General features: G+C 49.2%; 2 protein-coding genes across 2 annotated transcripts in view; both read right to left on the bottom strand.

Moving 5' to 3' along the window:
* Positions 1 to 3,017: 3,017 nt before the first annotated feature.
* On the bottom strand, positions 3,018 to 24,511 carry SPINT1 (serine peptidase inhibitor, Kunitz type 1). The gene is made up of 11 exons (XM_068397635.1): positions 24,415 to 24,511; positions 23,759 to 24,231; positions 14,292 to 14,443; positions 12,665 to 12,803; positions 11,397 to 11,567; positions 10,661 to 10,687; positions 9,570 to 9,695; positions 8,540 to 8,590; positions 7,558 to 7,728; positions 6,005 to 6,061; positions 3,018 to 4,867 (listed from the first exon to the last, which is right to left on the bottom strand). The coding sequence occupies exons 2-11, from the start codon at positions 24,186 to 24,188 to the stop codon at positions 4,671 to 4,673; spliced, it is 1,521 nt and encodes a 506-aa protein (XP_068253736.1). The 5' UTR covers positions 24,189 to 24,231; positions 24,415 to 24,511; the 3' UTR covers positions 3,018 to 4,670.
* The window catches only part of FREY1 (Frey regulator of sperm-oocyte fusion 1), a 433,428-nt gene continuing 422,622 nt past the window's right edge, over positions 15,965 to 26,770 (bottom strand). Inside the window, exon 4 of the mRNA XM_068397350.1 lies at positions 15,965 to 16,034. The gene's annotated coding sequence lies outside the window, so the exon portion shown is untranslated. The remainder of the gene's footprint in view (positions 16,035 to 26,770) is intronic.

The raw sequence follows: 26,770 nt of genomic DNA, 5'->3' as shown, positions 1-26,770 counted from the left end.
GTAATTTAGTGTTGGGTCTGACCTCCGCGAAATCTCCTAGAGCTGCTACAGGAACTGATGGTGAGTTTCAAAACTCCTGACACAGCTGGAGTTGAGGACACCTCGGAGAGGCAGTCATTGACTGAGGGCCACAGAAACTCTGTGACGCCTCAGGTGGCACCTGGCCCAGGAAACACTCATTTCCTCATGACACTGGTCATCCAAGATTCTTTGCAAAAAGACTCCTCCATACCCTTTGAACATGCTGCAGACGAGGTCAGATCTGCTATAATTTCTATAGCTGACTGCGTTGCTCCTTGACCATAAGCTATTGCAGTAACACGCAGTTCTGTGCTTGATGACCAAGGGAGAGTATTTCCAATTTCTCGCTCCATTTCTTCAAGGGGCAAAAAAAACGTGTCTGGAAAGTTTTCGTAGGCTATTTCCCACATGGGCACTACTTTAGCAAGCGATGTTTGCTTACTACATCCTGGTCTACCCATGGCACTTCAAATCTGCATCTGCTCCGTTTAGGAGCTCAAAGCACACTTCAGTAGGAGCAAGTCTGGTCATTCCTAATGCTTGCAGTAAGGGGAGGAAAAATGACATTCAAGATTTCTCTTTGCATTCTGCAGAGCTTGCAGACAAACCCATTCCTCCTTCCCCCCAGTTTTAGAGCTCTCTTTTTAAACAGAATGAACTGTTTGACCTCAAAGCCAAAATAATTTCTTCCTTAAGCAATAAATTAGACCCAAGAGCTAAAGTGACTTATCAGAAAATATCACATCATTGTGTCTTTTGTGCGGGGGACGATATTCTGGCCTGCCATTGTGGAGCCATCCCTTGTCATGGCGGGGCGGCTGCTGTGTTTATTTGCAGAGCCATTGTGCCATGGGGAAGCTGGAGACACCTGATATTTAGCTGTGAGCTAAATGCTTCCTGCATCTAGCCCAGCAGCCACACAAAACCACTGAGGTACCCTCCAGCCTGTTGGCATTGACTCAGCCAAAAGCTCAGGCAAGCCCTTCTTCCTGATGGTCAGAGAAAGGCGAGTAAAAGGCTTTGCTGGCCCAAAGAGGATGAGAGGCTCGATGGTCTTCCTTCTGCAGAGGTGGAGGCCACCACCAAGTCAGACTGGACACTTGTGACGAGGCAGCGGATTTCCCTCGGTGGAGCAGCACAGTGGGCAGCAGCTCCCAGGGCTTGGCAGGAGCCTGGCTCCGTCAGCCAGGCAAACCACCCCCACCTCGGTGGGGAAGGCATTGCCTGCACCCCCTGCAAGGACAAGGGACCAGCTCCAGACCCCCGGGAGCCTCCTGCACCACAGAGCGGCTGCGCTGGGGCGATGGGCTCTGGAGGGGCCGTGCTGGGGAGCTCCAAGCCAGGAGGAACAGCTCTGCCCAAAACCAGCCAACACCCTCACATAACCGCTTGTTTCGGGCTGCAGTGGGGGGAACAGCCAGGGTTTGCTCACCGTCAGGCACAGCCGGTGAAACATGGCAGCTCAGTTTTCACCGAAAAATGCGTTTCTTCATGAGGTGACAGCGAGGCAGTGCTCAGGCCTGGGTTTTGGGGGCGGGGGATTTTAATTTTGCAGAAAGTTTCAAGACCTGGGCGCCCGTTCCCGTCTGAAAAACGCACCCACGTTAGAGAGCTGGGATTTCGCCGGAGCGCGGACACCCGTGCTTCTGGCGAGGGGCGAGCTGCCCCGCGGAGGGGCTGCGGAGGCTGGCGGCCCCGGGCCGCCCGCGGTGCGAGGCCCTTCCCCCGCCGCCCCACACGGGGGCCGCCGGGGCAGCCCGAGTGAGCCTACACGGCACAGCGCGGGGACCGCAGGCGGCACGGCACGGCGGCACGGCACGGCACGGCTGCCCGGCTCTGGCCCCGCTGCCCGTTGCGTGTCTGAGCTCCCCTGGGTCGCGCTGTACCGCAGTGGTGGCACTGCCCATGGCCCCCGCGTCCCCCGCGCCCGGGAGCTGCGGGAGCGGCAGGTCCCCTCGCCGCAGAGGTGCCCACCGGGTGCAGAGCGGGAGCGGGGTCTGGCCCCTCGGGCCCCTCTTACGGCCCTCGGGCCTTTGGGGCAGAAGGACGAAGTGCTTTGCAAGCCACAAAGCACAGGGGAGGGCTCTGGCCAGACCTACAGGCTGCGCCAGGCCATGTCTAACGCCAGGAGACACAAAGATGTGCTTTAAGTGAAAGAGACTGTAATATCCAGAGCCTTCTCTCTTTGGAGACTCACAAGAGAAGCAGCCTTGGTTTCAAACAGCCCTCTCACGCCAGGGATTACCCGCACTGTGCCAGGACCGGTGACCCCATCGACCGAGCAGAGCACAGCTCAGCGGCTCCTGGGGCCACTCTTCAGGGGACATGGGGGATAATGTAAGTGCAAGTAGGTGGAAATGGCAGGACCAGAGAGCTGGTGTAGGTGAGGAGTGGGGGAAAAGAGAGGTGGCAGTGACAGCACAAACCCCACAGTCCAGAGCAGAGTGCAGAGGGGAAAGCCTTCCCGGTGCGCAGCAGTGTTTGGAGGCCCAGTGCTGACAGGTCAGTGTCGCAGGGGAAGGTTCACCTGGTTCCCATACACATCCATTGCCTATTAGCCAAATTGACATTTTGCTAATTTTACATTGCAGTGCCTGAGCGATCACCAGCCTGGAGACACAGCCAGAGCAACTCCTGTTTGAAGAATAGTGTCTGCTTGTGGTTTCAGACCCAAACCCCAAACCAGTCTGACCAGCTAGAACCCAGTTTCACGTTACACCCTGCCTTGCTCTCTGGGTGACTTAGTGGGTAATGATCTCACTCCTTGCACACCTCAGCTGTCCCTCCAGCTATCCACACAGGCTGCATCCTCCCCTCCAGCAGCGTCCAGAGCTCTCCAGAGCTACGGCAGTCTGGGCAGATGAAAGGGTGTGAGATAGCAGGCATGGGAACCGTACCTGCCCTCTCCGCGGGTCATTGCTTCTCAGACACCACTCCCAAGTCAGATAAGACAAACAATTCCTTTTTATTGCAACTTGTATTATCAGAGTGAGCGCACAAAAAAAATAAATCAAGATGTTAGGTTTATTGCATAGGCCGTGATAGGCTGTGGGGAAAACAGAGATGGAAGTCATGATACGAGACAGATCATGAAAAGCCATGGAGGAATCTGACCAGCCCCAGGGACACTGAGGCAGGTGCCCGTGACAGGGAGAAGCGTGCAGTCAGATTGCCAGCAGGCTGTGGGCAGCGGTTTCTTCCCTTCCAGCCTAGACGTCGGCCCATCGAGGCAGCTATCCTGGAGCTGCACTTGAGAGAACCTGAGCTGTGCCCTGAGCTGGGCATGGGTTCACCAGAGCCTTCCAGAGCCACTCTGCCCTCAGCCTTGAAAGGGTCCAAGCATTTAAACTAAAACATAGATTTATGCTTCTTACACATACACACACACACACACAAACACACACGTACCAATTTCCTCTCTCCTCACAGCAGGAGTTTTCCAAGAGCAGCAGGCACTGGGAGTTTGGGGATTGGTGCCAACCCCACAGCCAACAAGGCATACCAGGCCCTTCAGAAATAGCAGCTCCTGCCCCCAACAGAAGTCCTCAGCTCCCAGAGGTAAAAGTGGGGATGTCACATACTGCCATGAGCCAACTCTGGACCTCCCAGGGCTGGGCTCATCTTGCATCAGGAGGGATGGCCCAGCAGGAGTGAGGAAGCCCAGGGACACCAGCTGGTGGTACCCAGCCCACTCCTGTGCTCTGGGAGATGTCAAGGACTCAGGTCAGGCTGTGTGCTCGGACAAGAGTGCAGTAAAATCAAAGCTGCAGCAAAGGTCCAACTGAGAGGGAGCTGGGTCCTTCCACCCTGCCCTAACCATCAGCAGGAGAAGTAGGGACATTTCCTTTCCTTTCATGTGAGAATAAATAGATATTTTGTCAAGGTGTTTGGGGTCAGACTGAATACTGGAAAAGCAACCAGGGCAACTCACAGAGAGAAAATGGTGGACACGTACTGTACATAGGAGGCTGTAACATGGCAGCCAGGCAGGACAAAATCTAGGTGCTCTTTTCTGTTAAAAAGCAAAGCCTAGTGATTAAAGCAAGTATTTCTGTTTCCTTCCATCTCGAAAACAGGAATGACTGGAGAGTGTCACAGAGCCCTTGGAACAGGTCTGTATGGTTATGTGAATCACATAGCCCTCGAGAGGCTCACCATGACCAGGAGAACTGCTGGGAGGCAGGGCTACCTTGCAGAGGACTGAGGGAAATGGAGGAAAATACGAGGTCAGGTGGAAGAAAGTGGCACTGCAAACAAAAAATTGCTGGCTCTGGTGAGCTTGCAGCATTCACCAATGTGAATGCTACATAGATACAGTCCCAGGGTCCTTCAGTAAGTTGAGCGGAGTTGTGCTCTGGGTTTGAGCAGGAAGAAAGATGTAATTCAGAGTTTCACTGGATTGTTTGAGGTTAGGAAGGGATAGACATCAGAGCGCATCAAAATGCTCCTAGATCCTCACTTTCCAGAGCAGCCATTTAGCCAAGACAATCACAAACACTAGTACTGCCAAATCATGGCTAGATCTTGGCCTGATGCTACAAATGTCTTTGAAGAGAAAGAGTCCTTCAGGCACAGGCCCGTGTCTTAAAACAGAACTCCAGAATTTCTGGGGAGTGTCCCAGTGCTGGGCTGGAGAGAAAGTCTGGAGGTCAGACTGGTTTGGTGGCACTGCTGTAAAACAGATGCTCAGTGTCCTCGGTGGTGGAGAGGGTTGAGTTGGTAGCAGTGGTCGGCTGACGGCAGCGGCTGTTCTTCTTCCTATTCTTCAAGAAGAAGTAGCCGATGATCGCCAGGACCACCATGATGCAGATCCCGAGGAGCACAGCAATCACCACCTCAAAGGCACCTGCGGGGGAAACGTGAACATGTTAGAAGGGCTGCTCCACGAGCTCTGATGCAGCATCAGCGGTCAGGAAGAAGCAAGCACAAAAGCCACTGCAGAAGCTGTGCTGGCAAAGAGAAGAGGTGGGCAATAGCTGGCCTGACAGCAGGGTAGTCATTGCACAACTGGGCAAAAAAGAAAGAAGGCAACTGCATGACATAAGGGTATGGCCAGGGTATAGCCAGCCTGTCTCTCCCAAATTATGGTTCCCATCACTTCCCAGATGCACCACGCCCTCTAAAGGCTATTTGGTGACTTCGGCAGCCTTGGCCATTTGACATCCTTTATGAGTATCAAGCCTTTCTGCAACACCGGCCTTGCTTCATGTGTCAACAGGGAGGCCACCAAGGGGCGGTCGCAGAAAGCACCTCCTGGTTGGGATAACGCTGCTGGAGTGAGGTATGGTGGACAGGCTGAGTTTGTGGGGAAAGAGCTCATAGCACTCCTGTGAGCACTTGGTCTTCTACAGCTCACCGAACTCCTCCATCATCAGTGGAGACAGTCAAATATGATGCATTTGAGAGCTGGTGTGGATTTGAAGATTAAATCAATCTCTAGGGTTGAAGAATTGTATAATTTCAGGAGTTGTCTACTGAAGAAAGAGGCCTTACAGCTCTGTGGTGAAAGGACACCAACCTTAATGTGATATTCTTTCAAGAACTTGTAATTCAATAGCTTTGGTGTTCTTTGCAGTTGTAGAGAGGGTGTATAGAGTCATCAGACTTCTCCACAGTCTACCACACAACATTATTCACATACCCACTTGGGCCTTCTTCCTTGCAGAAGTTAGTGGTCCTTATGTGAACTTGGCCCTTAGGAAGAATTTTACTTGCCATTTTTTGATGTTGAACAGTTCATGAAAGTTAACGGAAGGAAAATCAGGAGCCTCTGATATGAGCCACTGAGTCACGGACAAAGGAGAAATTGGACCACAGATGCACAATGCACAGAAGCATCTCTTGCCACTGCTAGCATCCCACAAATCCCACATTGCTCCCTCAGGTTCAAAAGGGGGGTGGGAGAGAAGGCAAGGAAAGACAAAATATTTCCAGGACAGGGTAAAAACAACAAGCAAGATCTGTAGGAAAAACTGTTACTCACTTAAGATAGCACTTTGGGACTCAAATGATTCCCATCTCTGGCCAATGGCATCTGCTTCTGAATTGGGAGCAGAAAGGGGGAAAAAGGTTTTAGAAAGAAGGTTAGGAACAAGGGATAAGACAGGTTTCTGAGGAACATATTTCCAGTGCTCTGGAGTGACTGAATGCATACAGCATCCCTCTTGACAGCCACGGTACTGAGCTCTCAGGGCAGGCTGGGTGGCACAGTGTAGCTGAGGGTGGCACTTCAGAAAAGCAGCAACAGTTTGCCTCCTAACAGATACAGTTTGGCACAATTCCTCCTGTTTCAGCTGTTGGCCTCCACAGCAACATATACAGAGCTCTACAGTGTAAATCTCTTCCTCTTGTTTGTTTAAAACTTCTGCCTAATATGTGTCACAGGATTTTCTTAATTTCTCCCCTCCTACTTGGGGAGAACTGGAGCCAAGCGAGAAAGTTAGATTCTCTTTAGAGAGGCCATACCATACATCTGGTTAGTTTTGTCATCCTCCTCTGCCCCTTTTTCAACATCAGCACCCAAAATGTTTTCCAGCTGTGACAAATGCAGGCTGCATTGCAGAAAGAAGCTGTAGATACACACTGTTCTCCGTGAGCCATTGGTCATGTTCAAGATCACTGTAAGGCATGGCCAGGGTTTGACAGCAGAGCTGCTTTGACTGAAAGCTCCCAAGTCACTGCCTCTTTGGGACCACAGAATTTAATCTGGAGTGATTTTTCATCATTCTCAGCCGCAACAACCCCATGCTCGGCCACAACAACCCCATGCAGCACTACAGGCTGGGGGAAAAGTGGTTAGAAAGCGGCCAGATGGAAAGAAACCTGGGGGTGCTGATCGACAGCCGGCTAAACATGAGCCAGCAGTGTGCCCAGGTGGCCAAGAAGGCCAATGGCATCCTGGCCTCTATTAGGAATAATAGTGTAGCCAGCTGGTCTAGGGAAGTGATCGTCCCTCTGTACTCGGCACTGGTGAGGCCGCACCTTGAATACTGTGTCCAGTTCTGGGCCCCGCACTTCAAGAAAGATGTTGAGGTGTTGGAGCGAGTCCAGAGGAGGGTGACCAAGCTGGTGAAGGGTCTGGAGGGTCTGACCTATGAGGAACAGCTGAGGGAGCTGGGGTTGTTTAGCCTGGAGAAGAGGAGGCTCAGAGGTGGCCTTATTGCAGTCTACAACTACCTGAAGGGAGGTTGTAGTGGAGTGGGAGTCGGCCTCTTCTCCCAGGCAACTAGCGATAGGACAAGAGGACACAGCCTCAAGCTTCACCAGGGGAGGTTCAGGTTGGGCATTAGGAAGAATTTCTTTTCAGAAAGGGTCATTAGATATTGGAATGGGCTGCCCAGGGAGGTGGTGGAGTCACCATCTCTGGATGTGTTTAAGAAAAGACTGGACATGGCACTTAGTGCCATGGTCTAGTTGACATGGTGGTGTCAGGGCAATGGTTGGACTCGATGATCCCTGAGGTCTCTTCCAACCTGGTTGATTCTGTGATTCTGTGATTTGATCAGTAAAACTCTAGCCCTCGCTATGTCTGCTTACTTGTGATGCCTGAACATGATTTCATGCACTGTTCCTCTTCTTCAAAGTTGTTGTTGTTGCCACCACAGCCTCCATAGGTGAAGGGGTCACATTTCTCAGAGAATGGGTTATAGTACCAGCGGGGGATGCTCTCGGTGCACTGTCCAGTATCAGGTAAGTCCACACAGTGACCTGGCAAAGCAAGGGAGAGGTGCTCTAGCCCAAGCAGTGTATTCCCAGAGCGGCAACATTTTCTTCTCACAACAGAAGAGCACAAGCACCATGGCAGAGAGAATCCACGGCCAGAGCAGAGGCTCTCGGGTCCCCACTGCCCAGTTGCCAGCTGCTCAAATTGGCATTGCCAAGGTGAGCTGCCACCTGCCCATAAACCCAACTATCAAGGAGGAAGAAGGAACATCAGGGCGTGCAGTCACACTAGACCTTGAATTCAATCCCCTGCAGAAACGACTTGTCCTCCTTGGGAGGTGGAAGGGAACATGAAGAGCCTGAACACACAGAAATCACAGTTTGGCTCAGGTCTCCTCTACAGGCAAGCTGCATTTCAGCTGACCTGGGATATACTCTTCTAGCCCAGTGATAGTGCCACTGTCTACACTAGTACAAACAAGGCAAAGGTATGGGATCGAGCACAGCATATGATTACTTGTATTATGCCATTGTTGTGTCCCCCACACTGCTTTGGTTTGCACTATTTCCAAAAAAGTGCTGCAGGGTTTTGTACAGGCCAGGTACTGTGCCCAACCGGCAATATGCATGAGACCTGCTTGGGTGGAAAAAGTTTAGGCAGGAGAGTGAAAACTGCTATGGACAGCTGTCCTCAAGGTCAGAGAACAGGCCCTCACTCATTTTTAACAGGGACTACCCAGATGCTACACTCATTTTTGGAATTATACAGGGAAGCAGTTTTACCATGAAAAAAAAGACTGAAATAAAACCACAAAAGCTGGTAGATGTCAGCCTAGGTGCTCTGGATGGTACATACCTTGCTTACGTGTGACATTGATTTTCTGCAGTCTGTTGAACTCACGAGCATCTGCGAGAGAAACATCTAATGTTAAAACTTCTCTCATCAGTTGAATACAAAAGAAATGCCTCTGTCCGTGCAGACATGGGCAGACAGGGTTTCCTGCTCATTCCTTTGCTATCACAAGCCAGGGAAAGGGAGGTGTAATTTGGGGTTCCTAAATATCTCAAAGCTATGAGAGGAACATGAGAAAAATAAAATATAACAAGAAACTGTTCTCAAGTTCTATTCCACAAATACAGAGACAACACTAAGGAAAACAAAGACTGCTTTCTTAGGGTTTTTTTCCCCATCAAGAAGTATGAGGAAACTGCTATCACTCCAAGTTTTAAGAAGTGTGAAAGAACACTAGTGTAGGATATAAGAGAGGGCAAGAAAGATGAATCAGAGCTTAAAACCAAAAAAGGCAACAATATAGGAAAGAGATTATGGGAATTCTGTCAGAAGAGGGAGGGAGGGAGGGAGGGAGGGAGGGAGGGAGGGAGGGAGAAAGGGAGGGGAGGGAGAAAGGGAGGGAGGGAGGGAGGGAAGAGGGTTTACAGACTTGGGCAGCTCGCCACTGTGCAGTTACATTAGCATAATGTGAAGATGTTAAGGGGACTGAGACACTGGACAGACTGGGAGAAATCATGGTTTCATTTCCCATCTCCCAACTCTAGGAGAGCAGGTAAGGTCATTCAGTGAGAAAAATATAGGAAGGGGAGTCCTAGGAGGTCAGGCTCTGAAGTCTTACAGACTGGTGCAGAGAAGAGAGTCGAAGAGTATTTAAGAGGCAGGAAATATCCCAGGAGGAAGATCAGCTCTTGCAGTCAGCAGAGATATGGGAGATGACAGAACCTGCAAATATAATACTGTGGAAAGAGGTAATGCAGGGTCAGAAGATAAGAACAGAAGGCACCAAAAAGCATTGAATCAACACTTGTAACTTCCATGGCACTCATCCCTGGGAAGATACTAAGTTGTCTAAGCCAGAATTTGAAGTACTTACATTGTTCACAATACATCTCATCCGATCCGTCAGCACAGTCGAGAGTTTCATCGCACTCCAGATAGGCATCAATGCAGCAGCCATCCTTGCATCTGAAGAAGGGGGACTGACAGTTCCCATTGCACACTGCATCAGAAACAGTTCAGACAGATAGCTCATTAAAATTCAGTCTTTCTCCCTGCCGTATAGATGCTTTATGAAGGACTTGAAAGCTGCTGATAGGGCTGGCAAACAAGAAACAAGGCAGATTGGTTAAGGGCTCTCTTCAGTGCCACCCTGGACTCAAAAAAAAGAAAAAAAATAATTTCTTGTTTATAAATGAAACATTGCTCTGGGAACAGCCGTGCTTCCTCTCAAAAAAGTACACAGAAGGTGGAAGCAAGAATGAGCTACCCAGGAAGAATGCAGAGACATTGCCCAGGCATAAGGAATTACATTAGGAAAGCCAAACTGAAACCTGCACACTGGGCTGCGAGAATGCCAATGGAGAAGAGCGGTTATTCCCCTCTGCTCTGGAGGTGGTCCCACGTGCTGAGTACTGTGCCCAGTTCTGAGCTCGCCAGTACACAAAAGACATTGGCATACTGGAGTGAATCCAGTAGAGACTCAGCAAGGGGCTGGAGCACAAGACCTAGCATGAGGTTATGGAAAAGACAGAGACAGACTCATTTTGGAGGTGCACAGTAACGGGATGAGCAGCAACAGACACAAGTTGCAACAAGGGAAAGTGATTTGATATAAGGGGAAAAAATTATAATGTGGGTCATCAAACACTGGCACAGGTTGTCCAGAGAAAGTTTAAAATCTCCTTCATCAGAGATATACAAAACTGGACTGTATGCAGATCTGAGCAGCCCAATGTGACTCAAAGCTGGCCCTGCTTTGAGTAGTGGGTTGGACCAGATGGCCTCCAGAGGTAATTCCCAACCTGAATTATCCTATGACATGAAAGTGAAAGCCTCAGTAAAGAAATTAGTCTCCAGTGCCTCACTTTCCACACTGCCTGAGTGCTAATCAAAAGCCACAGGAATGGACATGAGACACTGAGCCTGAGCTCACAGCAGGATTACACAGTGGTACAGGAGGCTCACCTGGCTGTTGTCGCCCACCAACAGAACCTAAAGAGACAAGGGGAAAAATAAAATAAATTTACCACCACATCATTTTGTCAGCTCAAGATCAGCTTTAGATTGCCTTCATATCTCACCTAAGAAGTGCATATTTTCTGGGAGCAAGCCCTGTGGGGGTTAGGGAGGGGAAATACAGTGTCCACCACCCAGAGACCCCAGATGAGGAGTACTCTTGTGAGGCAGGCCTGGAGGAGCACAGGGGAACTTCCCACCAGTAGCTAGGACTGTGCCCAAACTGTCTTTCTTTTCTAAGGCTTTTGCCTCCTCCTTAAGCTATGCACTGCAAAGGGCCTGGCAGAGGCTCAGCCCTTTTATCTGAGGTAGTGCTAAGTCGTTCTCAGACTTGGCTAAGAGGGTGCCAAGGGAGACGATTAATTTTGTTTTGGGAGTGAAGCACTTCTGGCTTCCCCACAGCACAATGCTACCCTCTGAATTTAGGTTTCAGATGTGACATGAAGATTTGATGCGGGTTTCTGCAGTGAGAGACACACCAGGGACACTGACCAGGGGAGCAGTGCCCCAGAAGCTGGGTCAGGTATGTTGGCAGTGTAAGACTAGGACCCCCCATCCATAATTAGCCTGGTCTCCTCAGCTCTCTGTGCTCTAACTATCTGCCAGCCAAAAAGCTGCAGTACCTGCCCACAGGGTCATCTCAATCCTATGAGAGAGAGGGGGCTGATTTTCAAAGTAGACTCACCTCTAACATTCTTGCAGGCAAGTTTACACTCCTCTTCCCGTAAGTAGTTATTCTTGTTGGGCTTGCAGCCGCCGAAAATGAACTCCTCACACTGCTGAAGGCTCGGGTTGTAAAACCAACGTGGAAAAGATCCTCGACACCAACCCACCTTCTTGGGAGTCAAACAATGTTCTGTCAAGAAGGTTAACATAAAAGGCTCTGGTTAGCTTGCTTTGCCTTCACATATACAAAGGAGAAAATCTTCCAAAGTTCATCAACAGTGTGGACACTTGTCTGAAAGATTTATAAAATCTTGAGTGGCATGGAGAAGGTGAGTAGGGAATCATGGTATATATTTTCTTATCTGAAAGGCAGGGTCACAAAATCAATTAGAAGGTGCCACATCCATAAAACAAAAGGAACTGCTTCTCCACACAGCACATATTTAAGCTGTGAAACTCCTCGCTTCAGGATGTTGCTGCTGTGCAAAGATTACATGAGGTCAAAAAGGGATTCATCCATGGCTATTAAACACAAAGACACCATCTTCTGCTTAAAAAAATCTCCCAGCTGCAAATTCCTTGGGGACTAGACAAGCATAGTAGGGATTTACTGATAGTATGTCATGTTCTTGTACTCTTTGCAAAGTATCAACCTCTGGACACTATTGGATGAAGTGTACTGTATTTTGGACAGACCGTTAGAGTCACCTGACGTGGCTGTTCTTATATTTTTATGGTACCTGTGGTAGGAGGAGAAATGCCCTGCTTAGCTACTAGTCAACCATTTGTCCAAGAACTCCTTGCTCCTAATGCACCTGTAATGCTGAACATTTTGGTCATTAAACAAGGCCATTAAAGTAAAACATATAAATAAAGCCAGGGAGACACTGAATGTCATGCAGACGGCTCCATCTATCCTGTGGCTTAAGGGAATTAGGGCCTTCACAGCAAAACCATGGAGTCAACAAGGCCTTTTGGGTCTTACACCCTCAGCTGCACCCTGGGCTTCAGCCACTCTGGTGTCACCCAGCAGAGGGCAATGGCATGCAGAGAGGATGCAGGCCACCTCTTCTGCAAGAGGATGCGAAAACCCTAAAATAGACTGCTATGAATGCAGACCTTCCACTACTGGTCAGGTGCAGGCTTTTACTGGGAAAAGTTGCCATGCAAGTCCGGTCTCTTGACTGTGCTCTTTTCCCACCTACCCCTCTGAGAAGAGCACCAGTAATGCCAGAGCAGCACCCAGGCTCGGGGACTCCAGCTAGACATCCGTGGGCTCAGGCTCACCTTCAGTCTGCTCAGAATTCAGCACCATGATGGTGATGTTGGTGAAGTCTTGCTGTTGTGCAGTGTCCGTCACAGTAAGCTGGAAGACGTAAGTCCCCGCCTGTAGGTTGGAGATTTCTACCTGATCTTCTTCGTGTTTCTGAGAATGCAAAAGAAAGGCTTATGCAGAAGAAGGTACTTCTAATGAGGGAGTGAATGAAGCCATGCAAGGCCCACGTTCCTGCATTAGGAAGAAAGGAGCTTGCCTGGAAACCCCCAAGCAGATGTCTGGCATGAAAGATGTCTCAGTGCTATACAATCCCCCCAAATCCATGGGCTGGTACCCAGCTGGAATAGCAGAGAGAAAGAATACCACAAGCTTAATTAGATATTTCATATTTTGGGACATTGTGAAGGTGCGAGGGAAAACAAAAATCTTTGGAGAGGACTGAAATACCTGCAGATTTATTTTACTTTTTAAAAAGTAAAACCCATTATGAATCATTTATTTAGTACCTGGGGAATAAAGTAGGTGTATTTTAGAAATATATACTCTTTCATTTTTAATATGACAAGTATATTTAGTTTTAGAGATGGAAACGGGTGCCTATTTCTTTGCCTGCTGAGAGGTTTCTAAAAGAGAGTGAATTATTTTGACAGAACAGAAAGCTGTGGTATTATTGACACAAGCTTTTCCCATATATTTGCTAACAATATTGAGCCTCCATTTCCATGCTGTCTGCCTTTTTGGTTAAGTTTCAAGAGAACAGTGTTGCCATGTATCATCTTAATGCAGTTAACACAGCATAATACTAGAGGACTCTTTTTTTTTTTTTTCCTGGCCTAGGGAGAAAGGAAAAGGAAAGGAGCACTTCCAGATTTCCACAGCCCCCTCAGCCCAGTAGAGCTAGTCGTTTCTGGTCTTCAAAATCAGCAGTAGGCCTGATGCACTTGTTTGCTAATTCTTCCAAAAGGTGCCACAAGAGCTCCATATGAGCTCCAAGGATTTCCAGAGCATTGTGCAGAAGTTTATCAGTCATCATTTGCTCTTCTAAAGCCACAATTTACTTTTAACATCTATAAGATAGGCAGTGTTCACTTCCCAGAGATCTTGGAGCCAGTCAGGAGACATGACTTCTGCTCCAGCTCAGATAAAATAGGAGGAACCTATGCTCTAAAGAGAGGCAAAGTCCAGGAAAAGCCCCAGGAGAACAAAAGTAGAGCTTGAGACTGGATTATTCAGAGCCAGAGGAGGAGAAGCACCAAAGTGGAGCAGAGCAAAACTAAGGGCAGCCCCCTCACTGAAATACAGGAGCTTGGGAGCAGAAGCAGCTCTTGCACTGAAGCTGCTGCCCTCATGGGTGCTCCCACCCAGGCAGATCAGGCGTTGCTCAGGAAGCTTTGAGATGGCATCCTGGTGCAGGGAGCTCGAGACCTGATGAGGCCAAGAAATACCACGTCCCAGTAGTGTGCGAGAGGGTTGGGGCAAACACGAGGAGTGCTCCATAGCTTTTGGGAACAGGCTTGTGGGTGGACTGGCTCGAGGCAGGAAGGACAAGGTGACCTCTAAGTCAGTGGTTGTGAGAGCCCAACCTAGTGCAAACCACAGGTGACACTCAGCAAGCTGCTTCCTTCTGCAGCTCCCTACCTTCATCTCCACAGAGGGGTCGCCGAGGACCTGTTTCCATTCATAGCTGACTATCCCTCGGTCATCTGTGCTCTCTGTGCCTCTCAGCATCACTGGCTCCCCCGGCTGCACCCTCATGTCCATGCCAGTGCGGGCTATTGGAGGATGGTCATCTGCAGAAGAAATGCAGAACAAGACTTGGGTAAGAGGGTGAAGGGCCCAGTCCTTGTCTGCATTACAGGAAGACAAGGGAGGGGGATTCTTCCAGGCTAAATCAATACAGACTTCAACCACTGAAAGTAAAACACTCTTATACAGCTGTGCTTCCTGCAGCCTGAGCAAGCAACAGGCAATCAATACTGTTACTACTGCCCTCACTAATTTAGTAACTCCACAACCCACTCTGGCAGTGCCTTTGAGCCAGTTGGCTCCCTGGCCACTTCTGCCCACAGGAAACACTGTAAGAGGATGTCCCTGTGGCTACAGCCATTGTGCTCCTGACCGTGGGACCACATCCTCACAGAACAGCACAGAGCAATCTCCACCCTCCACTTAGGGAGATGACCTGATGTGGGTGTTGAAGAATGTGGGACTGTCTCTCCTCATTTCTACCACCATCTCTAAGCGCTATGTTAGTGTACTTAACCAGAGCTACACAATACGGGATTTGGATGGAAAATGTCCCTCCTCCACCTCATCTTCCACCCCACTCTCTGACACGTGTGCCTTAAAAAATGCCATTCACGATTTCATTATTTTTGTGCCATTCCATGGATTAGCTTACTAGCAGCCTCCACAATCCATTAAACACTTTTTCAGACTGTAAGTCTGAGAGATGAAAACTGATCCCTGCCTGTGCCAGCAAGAACAGCCTAAACAATGACACCATTGAGCCTGACTCGTAACTCCTTTCAGCCTGAACGTCTCTGATCACAGGCTTCCTGCATAGCTCAGCCATAAAACTCCACCTGGCAGTGCCTGTACCAAGTCCAAGACTCAATGTTGAAGTCCAACCTGAGTCTTTTGTAAAGGCATCGATTGTCATTTATAAGCTAGGTATAAATCACTCTACCATTACACTGTTACATTGACTGTGACTGAAGAAGAGGATTAGTGCCCAAACCCCTTGGAAAACTACTCCATCAGCTACTTACTTTCACTGTCAATGCCTTGCTCCTAATTTCCTGTTTGAGTGTTTCTGGATTCAGGTCCCAGCTCTCGCTAGCGCCTACTGAAGGGACCTTCTGATACAAAAATCGGAGATCTCCAAACCCCCTTGCTTTCTAACTTTCCTCACTGAAGTGGGAAACTAGGTGCGGCTGGGTAAGGAGTCCGAAAGAAAACTCAATAACACCAGAGCGTGTTATTAAGCAGGCATTCTTTATTGCAGCGCTGGGCAGCACTGGGGATTATCCACCATGAGTGCTCCACCGATTTTGCAAATTTTCAGAGATTATATACCATAAAGTTATACATAGTCATAAGATTCCCAATAACTCATTTGCATATTCATAAGATTTCCCAGAACTCATTAATATATGTAAATGTCCGTTCCGCATGTGCAGTCATTTTCTCTGGTGGTCATCAGGGGTCTTCAGATGAAGGCTTCTAGTCTTTCTCACTGTGTTCGCTGACTGACCCCTGCTTCTGCGCAAACTCAGTCCAGGGATCATGTAGATCACGTAGGCTGTGTCCTTCAAGGCAGCTGTTGCAACTCCCTTATCTTTAGGTTTCTGTGCCTCTGTTTTCCCAAGGCCAAGTTGTCTGAAGTGAAATACAGCCATCCTAATTAGAAACTATCTTTTCAAGGCCCAGTTGTCTGAAGTGAGATATACCCATCTAAATTAAAAAAAAAAGGCTCCCTTTGTTTATTTATATAACTAGGTTAGTCGAATGTCTAAGGTATTTACAACATCCTCTTTGTTCTTGGGGCCCTCAACCGTTTCACTTCACTATAAGGGATATATACAAACAAATCTGACATTCAAAACAAGCTACTTTTTAGATCTTTCATCACTAAATTCAGTAGGATAGAGGGCTTTGCAACATGTATTCCAGATCAGTTAACACAAATCCACCCCGAATCTTCTGTTTTCCCTTGTTCACATGTTCAAGCATTGTGCTCAGCCTGTTTGGCTGCAGAGTCGGGGAGACCATATGCGTACCAGCCCCCTGAGGTTCCCCCTGCAGCCTGCTCCCCATCTGCAGCTCTGCAGCTTACCTCCCTCATCGCCGGGCTGATGGGACTGAGGTTTTACTGTATAAGAGGTCAGCCACTTCTAGCTTGTGCAGCTGCAGGGCTTCTGCTTAGGTTTATTGCACCAGCCTGTGTGCTCTCTGCAATGTCACCGGTTTTATCTTTTATTTCATCTTTTCGTGTAAGTATTGGGTAATTGATAATTGATATTATCAATTATCTCGTATTGATAATACGAGATCAAGTTCAAATTGTTGAGCTTGATCCAACCACCAAAACAGGCAGAGGAGACCCAGCTGGACTGAAAGAGGCCAGGAAGGTGACACCTGCGTCACAAGCAGAGATGCCCACACTGGTGTCCTCTCACCTCTGGGTGAGGCACACCTCCCTGCCGCTCCTTCCTCAGGACTGTGTGCCAGAGTGATGGGTCCTGTCTCAGTCAGGCCAAAGACTGCTGAAAGACACCAAGCAGGGCCAGGTGAGTCTGGCACCTCTTGGTTTTGAGCAGGGTTGGTAAAACAAATAAATGGAGTTTTGTTTTATTTTCAAGTGGTCTTTCCAAGGGCCATGGGAGCATTCATAGGCCAAAACAACGACTGGAGCTGGCAACACCTTCCAAACCAAATGGGGAAAAACACACCTTGTACACAGCACTACGAGCTCTGGAAAGCAGGCACGTTCCTGCCTTTCCTGCCAGGCAAAGGCCATGAGCCTGGCAGGGAGAAGTGCGGCCGGCTCCCTGCCACCCTCCTGCCATGAGGTGCCCAGTAGGTGGGTGGGATTGGACAAGGGAAGGATGAGTTCTTCAGCACCACAGAGGCTCATCATTAACTCACAGCAACTCCAAATCGTACTTTTCCTTGACGTTTTTAAGCATGTACACTTAAAAAAAAAAAATGCAGGCCAAACATTTCTCCATAGGTCAATTTAGTTACTTTGGGTTGTGGATTGCACCATGAAGTAAAAGGTCGGTTCTGATCAATGAGTCAGCTGTCGCTCCAGATCCCATCTCTGATTAGCCAAATTCCCTGACCCTCCTCACCTCTGGAAGAATAGTCAGAGGATTTGCATGTGTGCTGTGACTGCCGAGGAGGAACTCTCACTAGAAATGAAAGACTTTATTTCCAAGTGTCTCCCTTTTCTCCTTAGGTTGTCTGAAAGCTCAGCGACTTTGGATTATTTCTGCTACGCTGACTATATATGAACCCTTCAGTGGTAACATGGCTGTTCTCCACCTGAGCTTCATGACCTAGTGCTGACTCAGCCAGACTAAATATCAACAGACTGCTCTTAGAAGGGAGATTCTTCATTCAGTTCATTTTGCTCTGAAAGTCTGTTTGAAAAATGAAAGTCACCTTTGCTATAATGCTCTTTTGACTATGGAAAGTTCCTACTCTAAAACTCTGTAATTAACAGGGAGATTAAAGCTTTATGATGCTGTTCTGTGTCGTGCTCTTTACTGTGGAACGCATGCTCCTGGAGTCACATCATTAAATGACAACTTCAGCTTCCATTTATAAATACATCATGAGGGGAAATATCTTTTCTTTATGATCCCAGAGAAAAGCTTGATAGAGTAAACCCAAAATGCTTAAAACCAAGGCTCACAGTGTATTCATGCCTCAGTCCCTGTTTTTTGCTTTTTAAAAAATTTCATCTAGTTTTAAGGCTTATGCAGTCAGTGGTTTGTCTAGCTTCACCTCTAACAATGAGTAAACTTGAACCAAAGTTGATAGGGGAACAGGAGTCTAAAAGTTACTAAATTCCTACAAGAGCTGCAAAAGTAAGCATCTAGGTGGGGGGAGAGACCCCACTAGGGACCTTGCTATCCGAACATGCAGGCACCAGTGGAATCCCGCAGCAGAAAGCACTTACAAAGCTCCCAGTTTGGGGATTTGTCTTTTGGAGCTCAAATACCAGCTCTTGCCCTTGAGACACAAATTCACAGAAAACCAGATTTCCTCCATTCCAGTGCTCATGCAGATACACCCTGAGTAGCAAGACTGTAAAACAATGCTTGAAAATACCTCAGGAAGATTTGAGGTTGCCACTAGAAAGAGCTGGAAAGCTTTCCCGTGGTCACCGAGGGGCCCTTACAGCCCGCTATTGTCCGCAGCGGCAGGAGCAGCTTACAAATGAGGCGAGCGCGGCTGGTGCTGGGGACACTGAGGTGCTGCGAGGGGAAGGACCTTGCTGGGGCAAAAGCTGCTGCTCAAAGCCACTTGGCAGGCCAGTAGCAGACAGGAGCAGAAATGAGGCCACCCGAATTCCGGCATCCATGAGACACCCAACGTCGGAGATTTCAAGCGTCAGAAGCCAGCTGAGCCTGCCTGCTGCTAAAGCAGGTGGGCAGGGGTGGGCAGCAGTGTGGCTCTCCCTACGAATGCTAAAGCTTTGCTCTAACCTTGCTTCCAGGGAAGTCATTCAAAAGTGAACAGCTTTCAGGGACGGTTCATTCAAATCTCGCCAATCGACACTAGAAAACTCTCCATAGTAACAGGCAAAGGTAAGGAAGGAAGATGCTGCTGCCACAGTGTTAATTTTGCTTGAGGAGGGAAATTGCCTGGAGCAATTTCCTGGAGAAGGAGAAATAGGGGCTCTTTCTGTAGGGATTCATCCTGGTTGGGCAGCAAATGCAGCCATAATAAAGCCATATAGTTTTTGGACAACTCATGCAGAGTCGAGCAGCTCTCAGCATTAATTTCTAGAGGTTTCTATAGCAGTTTGTAAGAGGTGCACACAGCAGGTCAACTTAACCTCTCTACAATAATACGGCATGACCAAAAGGATTATATTTTCAGATTAATGCAATGTGCTGCAGGCTCCTTCCATCCTTCCTCGGGGTGTGGGAAACCAGTCCGATTTGCTTTAGCAGGCAGAGGCAAAGAGTCTCCCATGGGTCTTCGTGCCATTTTCGTAAAGATGGGTTTGTTACTCCAGTCTCCTTAGGTAGCTCCAAAGCCACGATGGGAGGTAGCCACAACATGTGGCACTTCATTAAATTCTGTGTGACAAACAGTAGTTTCACAGTGCGTGGAACCTGCTCATCGCTTGCTCTGAACAGGGAGCTGGATCAGCTGGCCCCGAGGGCCCTTCCAGTATACATGAGTCTGAATCTGTAATGTGGGAATTGAATGTAATGTGTAATTCCCCCTCTCCTGGCCTGAGCTGGGTGCTGAAGGATTAGCAGCTGGCTCAGGGCTGAGCAGCATCAGCCAAGGGGACACCAGTAACCAGACCCACCTCAGCCCCGCACGGGATCCCAGCACCGCTCATTTTAGTTGCACTGTGCCCACAGAATGGAAACCAGCACAGGACCAAACATCTGAAGATGGATGAGGTTCAGACTTGGGGAGATCTCCTTTTTGAATGCATCACCGAAGTTTTAACCTGCAAATCTCTCTCCATGGTGAGGCAGGAGCAGGTATATCCTGAACCCTGCGGGTTCCCCAGAGCTTCCCATCTCCCACTCACAAGCCCTGAATCCAACAGAAGGAGAGTGTCACCAAGCATTTCACAACCACCACAAAGGTTCAGTTCAAGAAACGGACAAAGGTTCAGGGAGGTTATTTTCCAGTTTCACACCCAGAACTGGTTTGCCTAGACCAGAATAAGCTCAGGGTAGTTACTTAAACACTGGGCTCCATTATTACCAATGAAGTGCATGGTGAGCCTGCCCCTCCCGCATGAGCCAGGCAGAAAACTCGCACCAAAGTTCAGGCAGGGGAATCATTTAAGAGGATAGTGCCTTTTAACAACAACATCAGAGACTTCAGGCTGTACGTTAGCCAGAACAGGCGAGAGACAGAGCCAAGCCATCGTCACCAGTTTATACGTGACTCAGAAGCTCTTGGTCTTCAAAATACTGAAAATATACTCAGATGATCTGCAGAAGCTAGATTTCATCTGTATTCATTGTTGCCTGTACCACAGGTTTTTCTGAAGTCATAACACCATAAGAGTGGCCGCAGTGGGTTAGATCAAGGGTGCCTCCGTCCCTGTGTTCAGTTTCCAAGTCTCGCTGTGGATGCTCGAGCAAGAGCAAGAACATGCAGGCATACGCAACGCTTCCCCCCGTAATATTCTCCCAGCTTTCAGCTACTTCCATCAGGTTCAGGTAACACTCCAAGATTAAATTTGTCTGTTCAGCAGCCCCCAGCTGCGCTCTCTCTTTCAAGCATTATCTAGTCTCCTCCTGAACAGATATAAACCTCTTAATCCAACAGGTCTGTTCCCTGTAGTAGTACTGTGGGTCTTGCAATAGGTGGCTTTTTTGTTTAGTGTCAGCCACTGGGACTGCTAAATATATATCTCACTACTCATTAGAAAAAAACATGCTTTTAATCCTCATTATTGCAGAGAACATCTGGAGACTGCCACATGGGCATACCCTAAAGGCTCCTAGGGCACCTGACAGCAGCACATAAAGGAAAGGGATGGATGATAAAGCTGCATATAAGCTTCCTGCAGACCTTTAGAGCCCAGTCTCAGTGGGCTGACAATAACCCAGGCTCCAGAGCAGCCACAGAGCTTTACATTTTAACAGCGATACAGAAGAACGGCGGGAAGACTAGATAGCTTTGTTTCCAGTGCAAAACTTGGGCCAAGATTTTTTTGTCTATGAACATTTAGGAGGAAAACCTGACACACCGAAAACAGCTTCTTTAACACTTGGTTCACCTGGCCTCTTCAGGCATCCTCCAAAGGTCTGGGAGCAAAAATGCTGTAGAGATTCCTTCTGCTGCCAGGTGGGCACGCTCTGTGCCCAGGGGCTCCTTCATTTGGCCTCCTGCACCCGCACCTTCATGCCCTTCCCTTGTCCCCCTCAGTGGCAGCCATGTGCCCGCCATCCTGCCCAGACAGGCCCATTCCTCCTGCACGGACCCACTTCCAGCATTGCTGCTGGAGGGGCTTGGGGGTTTGGTTTGGCTTTTTTTTGTTTGGAACTGAACCAAAATGGAGATCTGCGTTCTTAAGTGTCTCATGAACTGCTGTGTGGAGGAGGGCCCAGCTCATACGGTCTGATTTAGCTCATGTTATTATTTGCTGTTTCTCCAGTAAAATAACTCCTTTTCAGCTCTGGATTAATAAATAGTAATAGTCCTTCATCTCTTTTCCTGCCAGCCCTCCTATGTCATTCAAGGTGATTCAGAAAACTTTTGGTATCAGCCAAAGACAATGCCTGAAAATTTCAGGAGAGGAGGGAAACGTGTTTCCCATCGAAGCACAGCATGAACATTGCAGCCTGATCCAAGCGTGAAGTAGCGAGCTTCCTAGTGCCTGTTGCTGCAGCTGGAGAACCACCTGGCACCCTGCACCCTCCGAGAGTGCAAACATGGGGTGTAGAAGGGACCGAGCCCTTCCTACACCTGCAGCGGTATCATGGCGCAAGCCCCACGTGAGCGAGGAGGGGCATGCCCGCCTCGGCAGGCAAAGTATCCCAACAGCATTTCTGGCATGTTTTTCACTTCTCACTGATAAGCCCTCCTGGGTCTTCCTGCTCCACCACAGCCATCCCAGCATCCGTGCAAGTAGCATTAGGGATGGTCTGCAAGGCAGCACCTGCGTACCGGTGGCTGGGATGTTCCAGCTAGGCACCATGGTGTGGCAAACACAGCACTGCTGGTGGCACAGAGAGCTCAGTGACCCAGGGACACTTTCTAGAGGCCCGCACACATGCGATGCCAGGCCCTGCAACCAGCCCAGGGAGGAAGGGGTTGCAGTCTCCTTGTATGGGGCGCTGGTCCACAGAGGTGAAGAGACTGAATTGCTCAACAGTACATTGTATTTTAATCTAATCTTGTGAAATCAGGATGTACTGGAGATGATGCATTCCCTTTTCCTCCTACAACGAAGCATGTAGGAGTCCAGACAGCTGCCGGCATGCCACCTCCAGTCCTGGAGATGTGGGCTTCAGTTCCTCACTAACTGTGGCTCTCGTGGAAAGGATTTTGAGCCTGGAATGGAGTCACAGGACAACTACTGCAACAGTGAGATAAGAGATTTACCAGAAGGCCCTAAAATGCGGTTGGAAGCAACTAGGAGGAACAGAGGACAGGAGAACCACTTCTGCCACATCGCTGCTCAAACCAGCGACACCCCAAGGGCTGCTCCAGAGGAGCCGTGCCCTGCTCTGAAACCCCTGCACTGCTACTTAGGATGGACAAAAGTGGTCAGTGTGGGGTTTGGTGCCATTTCACACCTCCAGCACCTACAAGGCTTACAGGCTGGTATATCCCAGTAGAAGATCAAAGACATATTCAGCTCATGTGAATAAGCTCAAGCCTATGCGCCCACCTGGACACTCCCCTTGTCATCTTCACAGATCCTTTCCTTCACCGTCACAGGTGGGCTGGGAGGGGGCGTGAGGAGGATTGCCCATACAGATATCTCCTAACAGCCCTGCCCAGGCATCAACATATAATAAACTGGTTATGGTTGCCAAAGACCCAGCCAGGCTAGAGATGTCCCAGCCTCATTAGGCTTCCTCCAAAACACGGAAGAAGGAGGCAAAAGGAGGAACTGCCGTGTTTTCAGCATTTCTGAACACACTGCATTTCTTTGAAGACGGCAGAGCATGTGGCAGGCAGCCAGCTCCAGATTAGTTTGTTTTCCACCTGGTTTTCTGGGTCCAGGTGCAATCTTTCAGAGCAGGGAACCAGGGACTGGGGAAGAGAAATCCACCCCCAAAGGGGTAGTTTTCTAATCAGCTCCCCCAAGCTGCTCCCTCTCCCCCCCCAGCAGCAAGGACCAGCCCCAACAAGCAGAGTGATACTGAGACACCTCACCGTCCAGGCTGCTGCTCGTAAGGTTCAGGCTGTGGCAAAATGAAAGGTAAGTGGATTGCGTCCTGCCTCCAGCCCCTGAGCAATTAAGAGATTAATGCAGCCCTTTAAAACACGGTGATGTGAAGATTTTTAGAGGATTTCACTTTCCAACCTCAAAGGCCGGGGGGGAGGGAGAAGAAAAACAATACCTTTTTCTCTACCTTGTCAAGTATCAAAAACACAGCCTGCATTTGGTAAACACTCACTCCACCTGCTTCAAATTGGCTGAAGAATGACTCCTCCATTTACTAACAGGTAAGCTGAGGCACAGATCTTAACTGAATTGATCAAAGTTAGGGAAAATGTTTGCAGCAGATGTGCGTATAGAAACCCCATCTTTAACACTGCTTTACCCCGACCGTTTGGCAGCACAGCTGCACAACTGATGGCTGGAGGAGCAGGCCCCAGTGGTCCTTAGTGCTCTTCCAGCCCTGGTTTGCACAGATCCATTATGGGCACCTTACCGCTAGATCCATGATCCTGCATTGCCAGGTAGGCATCGTACACGTCCTTCCTCAAGAAGTTGAGAAAGCTGATCTTCCTGGCAAACCTGCAGACGAAAGCCTGCTCATAGAGGCAGTTGATGAGAAAGCAGCCCTGGATGTGGTCTTCCTCCGTGCCCGGGACCTGCTCCACGAGAGCCAGGTTACAAGTGGGGTCCTTACAGCAGGCTCTCATGCAGTCCCTGCTCCGATGGACCATGGGGGACGACAAGAAGGTGGCTCCATTCTGGACAGAGGCGTCTGTATCCAGCACCAAATCCGGCATTCCTGCCATAAAGTTCTCCAGGCACGTTTCACCAAAGGGTTTTTCCTCCTGCCCTTCGCCGAAGTCCACTGCCAGCACAAAGCAGACCCAGAGCACAAACCATGGACCCGGACTCCCTCTGGCCATCTTGGTGCTCTGATCCTCACCTCCTTGAGACCTTAATCCTTTCCTAAAGGAAGGGAGAACATAGATGAAGCTAAGAGGGACAGTGTCCAGGTGTGTGCCACCCTGGGGCAAGCAGGTACCCGGAGTGTGGCTGAAGCTGCGTTCGGGATCCCCGCTCGCCCCAGGGTGGCCCACGTGTCCCCCCACCCTGCAACTCATCCCCAGGCATGTGCTCTCAGTCCCCCACCTGGGCAGTCTCGGGTGAAACAGATGCTGGGTGCGGGGTCTCCCCCTCGTCCCCCCCACGCCTTCACCCCTCAGGTGTGCCTTCAGCTGCGTCCAGCGGAGACAAAGGCACGGAGAGTGCAGGAAGTGAAAACCAACTCCCTGAGAGAGAAAAAAAAAAAAAATCAAGTCACTCCCCTGCATGCTGAATTGCGTAAGAGGAAGGGGAGGAGAGCCGGGCTGATACCAACTTCCACTCCTCTTACGAAGGGAGCGAAGGTTCCCTCCCCGTGGGAGCCCAGAGAAGTAGTCACGCTCACACAGGTGCAAGGGCACCCACTCCGGATGAGCATCCCACCAGCCGGGTGCTTGCTGCATCCCCATGCTTAGGATGCTTCGACGGAACCGAACGCTGAGGAGCACCCAGTCTGCCTCCTCCGGTGGTAGCCCTGGCGCTCCGGCGTGGCCAGCTGCATGGCACGGAGCACCATTAGCCCAGGTCTCGCTAACCCGAATGAGTCAACCTTGCAGCTGCAGCTGCAGTGCTCGCTGCTATCGCTGCTGTGAGAGGTTTTGTGCTCAGTGCAGGCATCTCGAAATCAGGAATTCCCTGCTCGTAGGACACAGGATTCCTTTTGAGTGAAAGCACTTGGTGGTGTGCCTGGAGGCTGCCACATGGAGCCCTGCCACCACAGCAGTGAAAACTTTTAGTAATCACCCCCCCCACTGATAAGCAACATTTCACTACTCTCCTCAATCTCGTAGACACCAGTCGCGGTCCATCTATAGTGCCCCTGCCCCGCAGGGCGGTGGCTGTTTGGGGCCATGGGAACACAAAGGCTGCCTGCCATAACTTCCATGTATTTTCTCCCTTCCTGCTTCTACTTGCAGATGCATGATCAGATTCCTCTGTTCAACAGATACACCAGTGTCATCCACCCCCTCTGTCTGTAAACGGTCCTAAAGCCCCTGGGTAAACTGTTCTTATCCCTCTGTCATAATCCTTAGGAAAGCAGGGAGTGCTTGTAATTTGCTTGGACATTATTTGTAATGAAATATTGCATCACTTAAAACAACAGCAGCAAATGTGAGATGGTATTGACAGGCATTTCTTTGAAAAGAGATGGTGAGCAGTAGCTATGTATTGAACAGCAGCTGGCTTTGCGGTTTTGGGACCATTCTAGTGTCCAGCATTTCAGTTCTTGCTGCTTCTTTCTGTACCTCTGATCCAGCCTCATGTATCCTCACAGGATTTATTGAGAGGCCTTAGAGGCATGTTTCCCCCTCCTGACTGTCACAGACAAACACTATGGGAATGTAATGTGGGAATATTATTTTTCAATACCTCTCATGACTTTCTATGGCCTGATGCTGACACTTGTGTATAGTACTGACTTCTGCTTGGAAAAGGGAATTCCTTTGATCTGGCTATGGTAGGGTATAAAAAAAAATATAGGCAAAGCCTAAACCATGAAAATAGCTGGTAGGGCAGTAGGAAGCTTGCATGTCTGCAGAGCAGAGAGATGTTTGTTTTCCTTACTGGCTATATGAATCTTTGCCAGAAGAAGCATGGGTGTCTCCCACTCCCCACTCAGACCCCATCTCTGTGCCAGGACTTTAGGACCTGCCTGCAGACCGTGCAAGCGGTAGAGCTGACCTCGCTGTCCTGCATGTCTTCTAAACACATGCAGGAGAAATGAAAACGACAACAAGGTTGTCTCCTTCTTTTATTCTGCACTGCCTGAGGCACTCTGCTGGGGGCTCTCTCTCATATTTAACCTGCAGGAGACTTTTGTCTGGATAAATATCTAAAACCTTCGCTCTAGAGCCAGGTGAGACTCAGTGCTGTTCCCCGACACAGGAGTGTGCTGCTCAGGGAGCAGTTGGCCCCATCCCTTTTGCAAGCCAGTGACCATGGCTGCACATCTGCACCAGCAGAAGTGCCCCTAAACAGTCTAGTTTGGTATTTTTGTCTAACTGGCAATAATCCAATCTACCTCAGCAGCAGTGTTGTGTCACAAAATCCCTGTCAAGGGTTTCCTGCAAACCTGAAGGATATGACATCCCTTCTGCTTGTGCCAGGTAACGTAACTCCTACAAACGCAGAGATGGGAGGACTCGTTGATTGGAATCACTAGCCCCGCCCCCCCTTTTTTTTTAAATGTTTATGAAAGGATGAGCCCCTTCATAAGCTGATCAAGCCTAGCCTTTACAGTAGGGGGTTTTAATAGCTTTTGCTCTCAGCAGTTGTCTGTGCTAATGTCCTGCTGCAAGTTTTTCTGCTGCTCACCCTAAATGTATTTATAGTTATTTATATTCAGTTGTCTTGTGCAGTATTGTCTTTCATTTCAAAATCTTCTCTCCTTTTATCATCTTCA

The sequence above is a fragment of the Nyctibius grandis genome, chromosome 4 (assembly GCF_013368605.1).
Source record: "Nyctibius grandis isolate bNycGra1 chromosome 4, bNycGra1.pri, whole genome shotgun sequence".
In the NCBI taxonomy this organism is placed as follows: Eukaryota; Metazoa; Chordata; class Aves; order Nyctibiiformes; family Nyctibiidae; genus Nyctibius; species Nyctibius grandis.
This window is presented reverse-complemented; position numbering and strand designations above follow the sequence as displayed.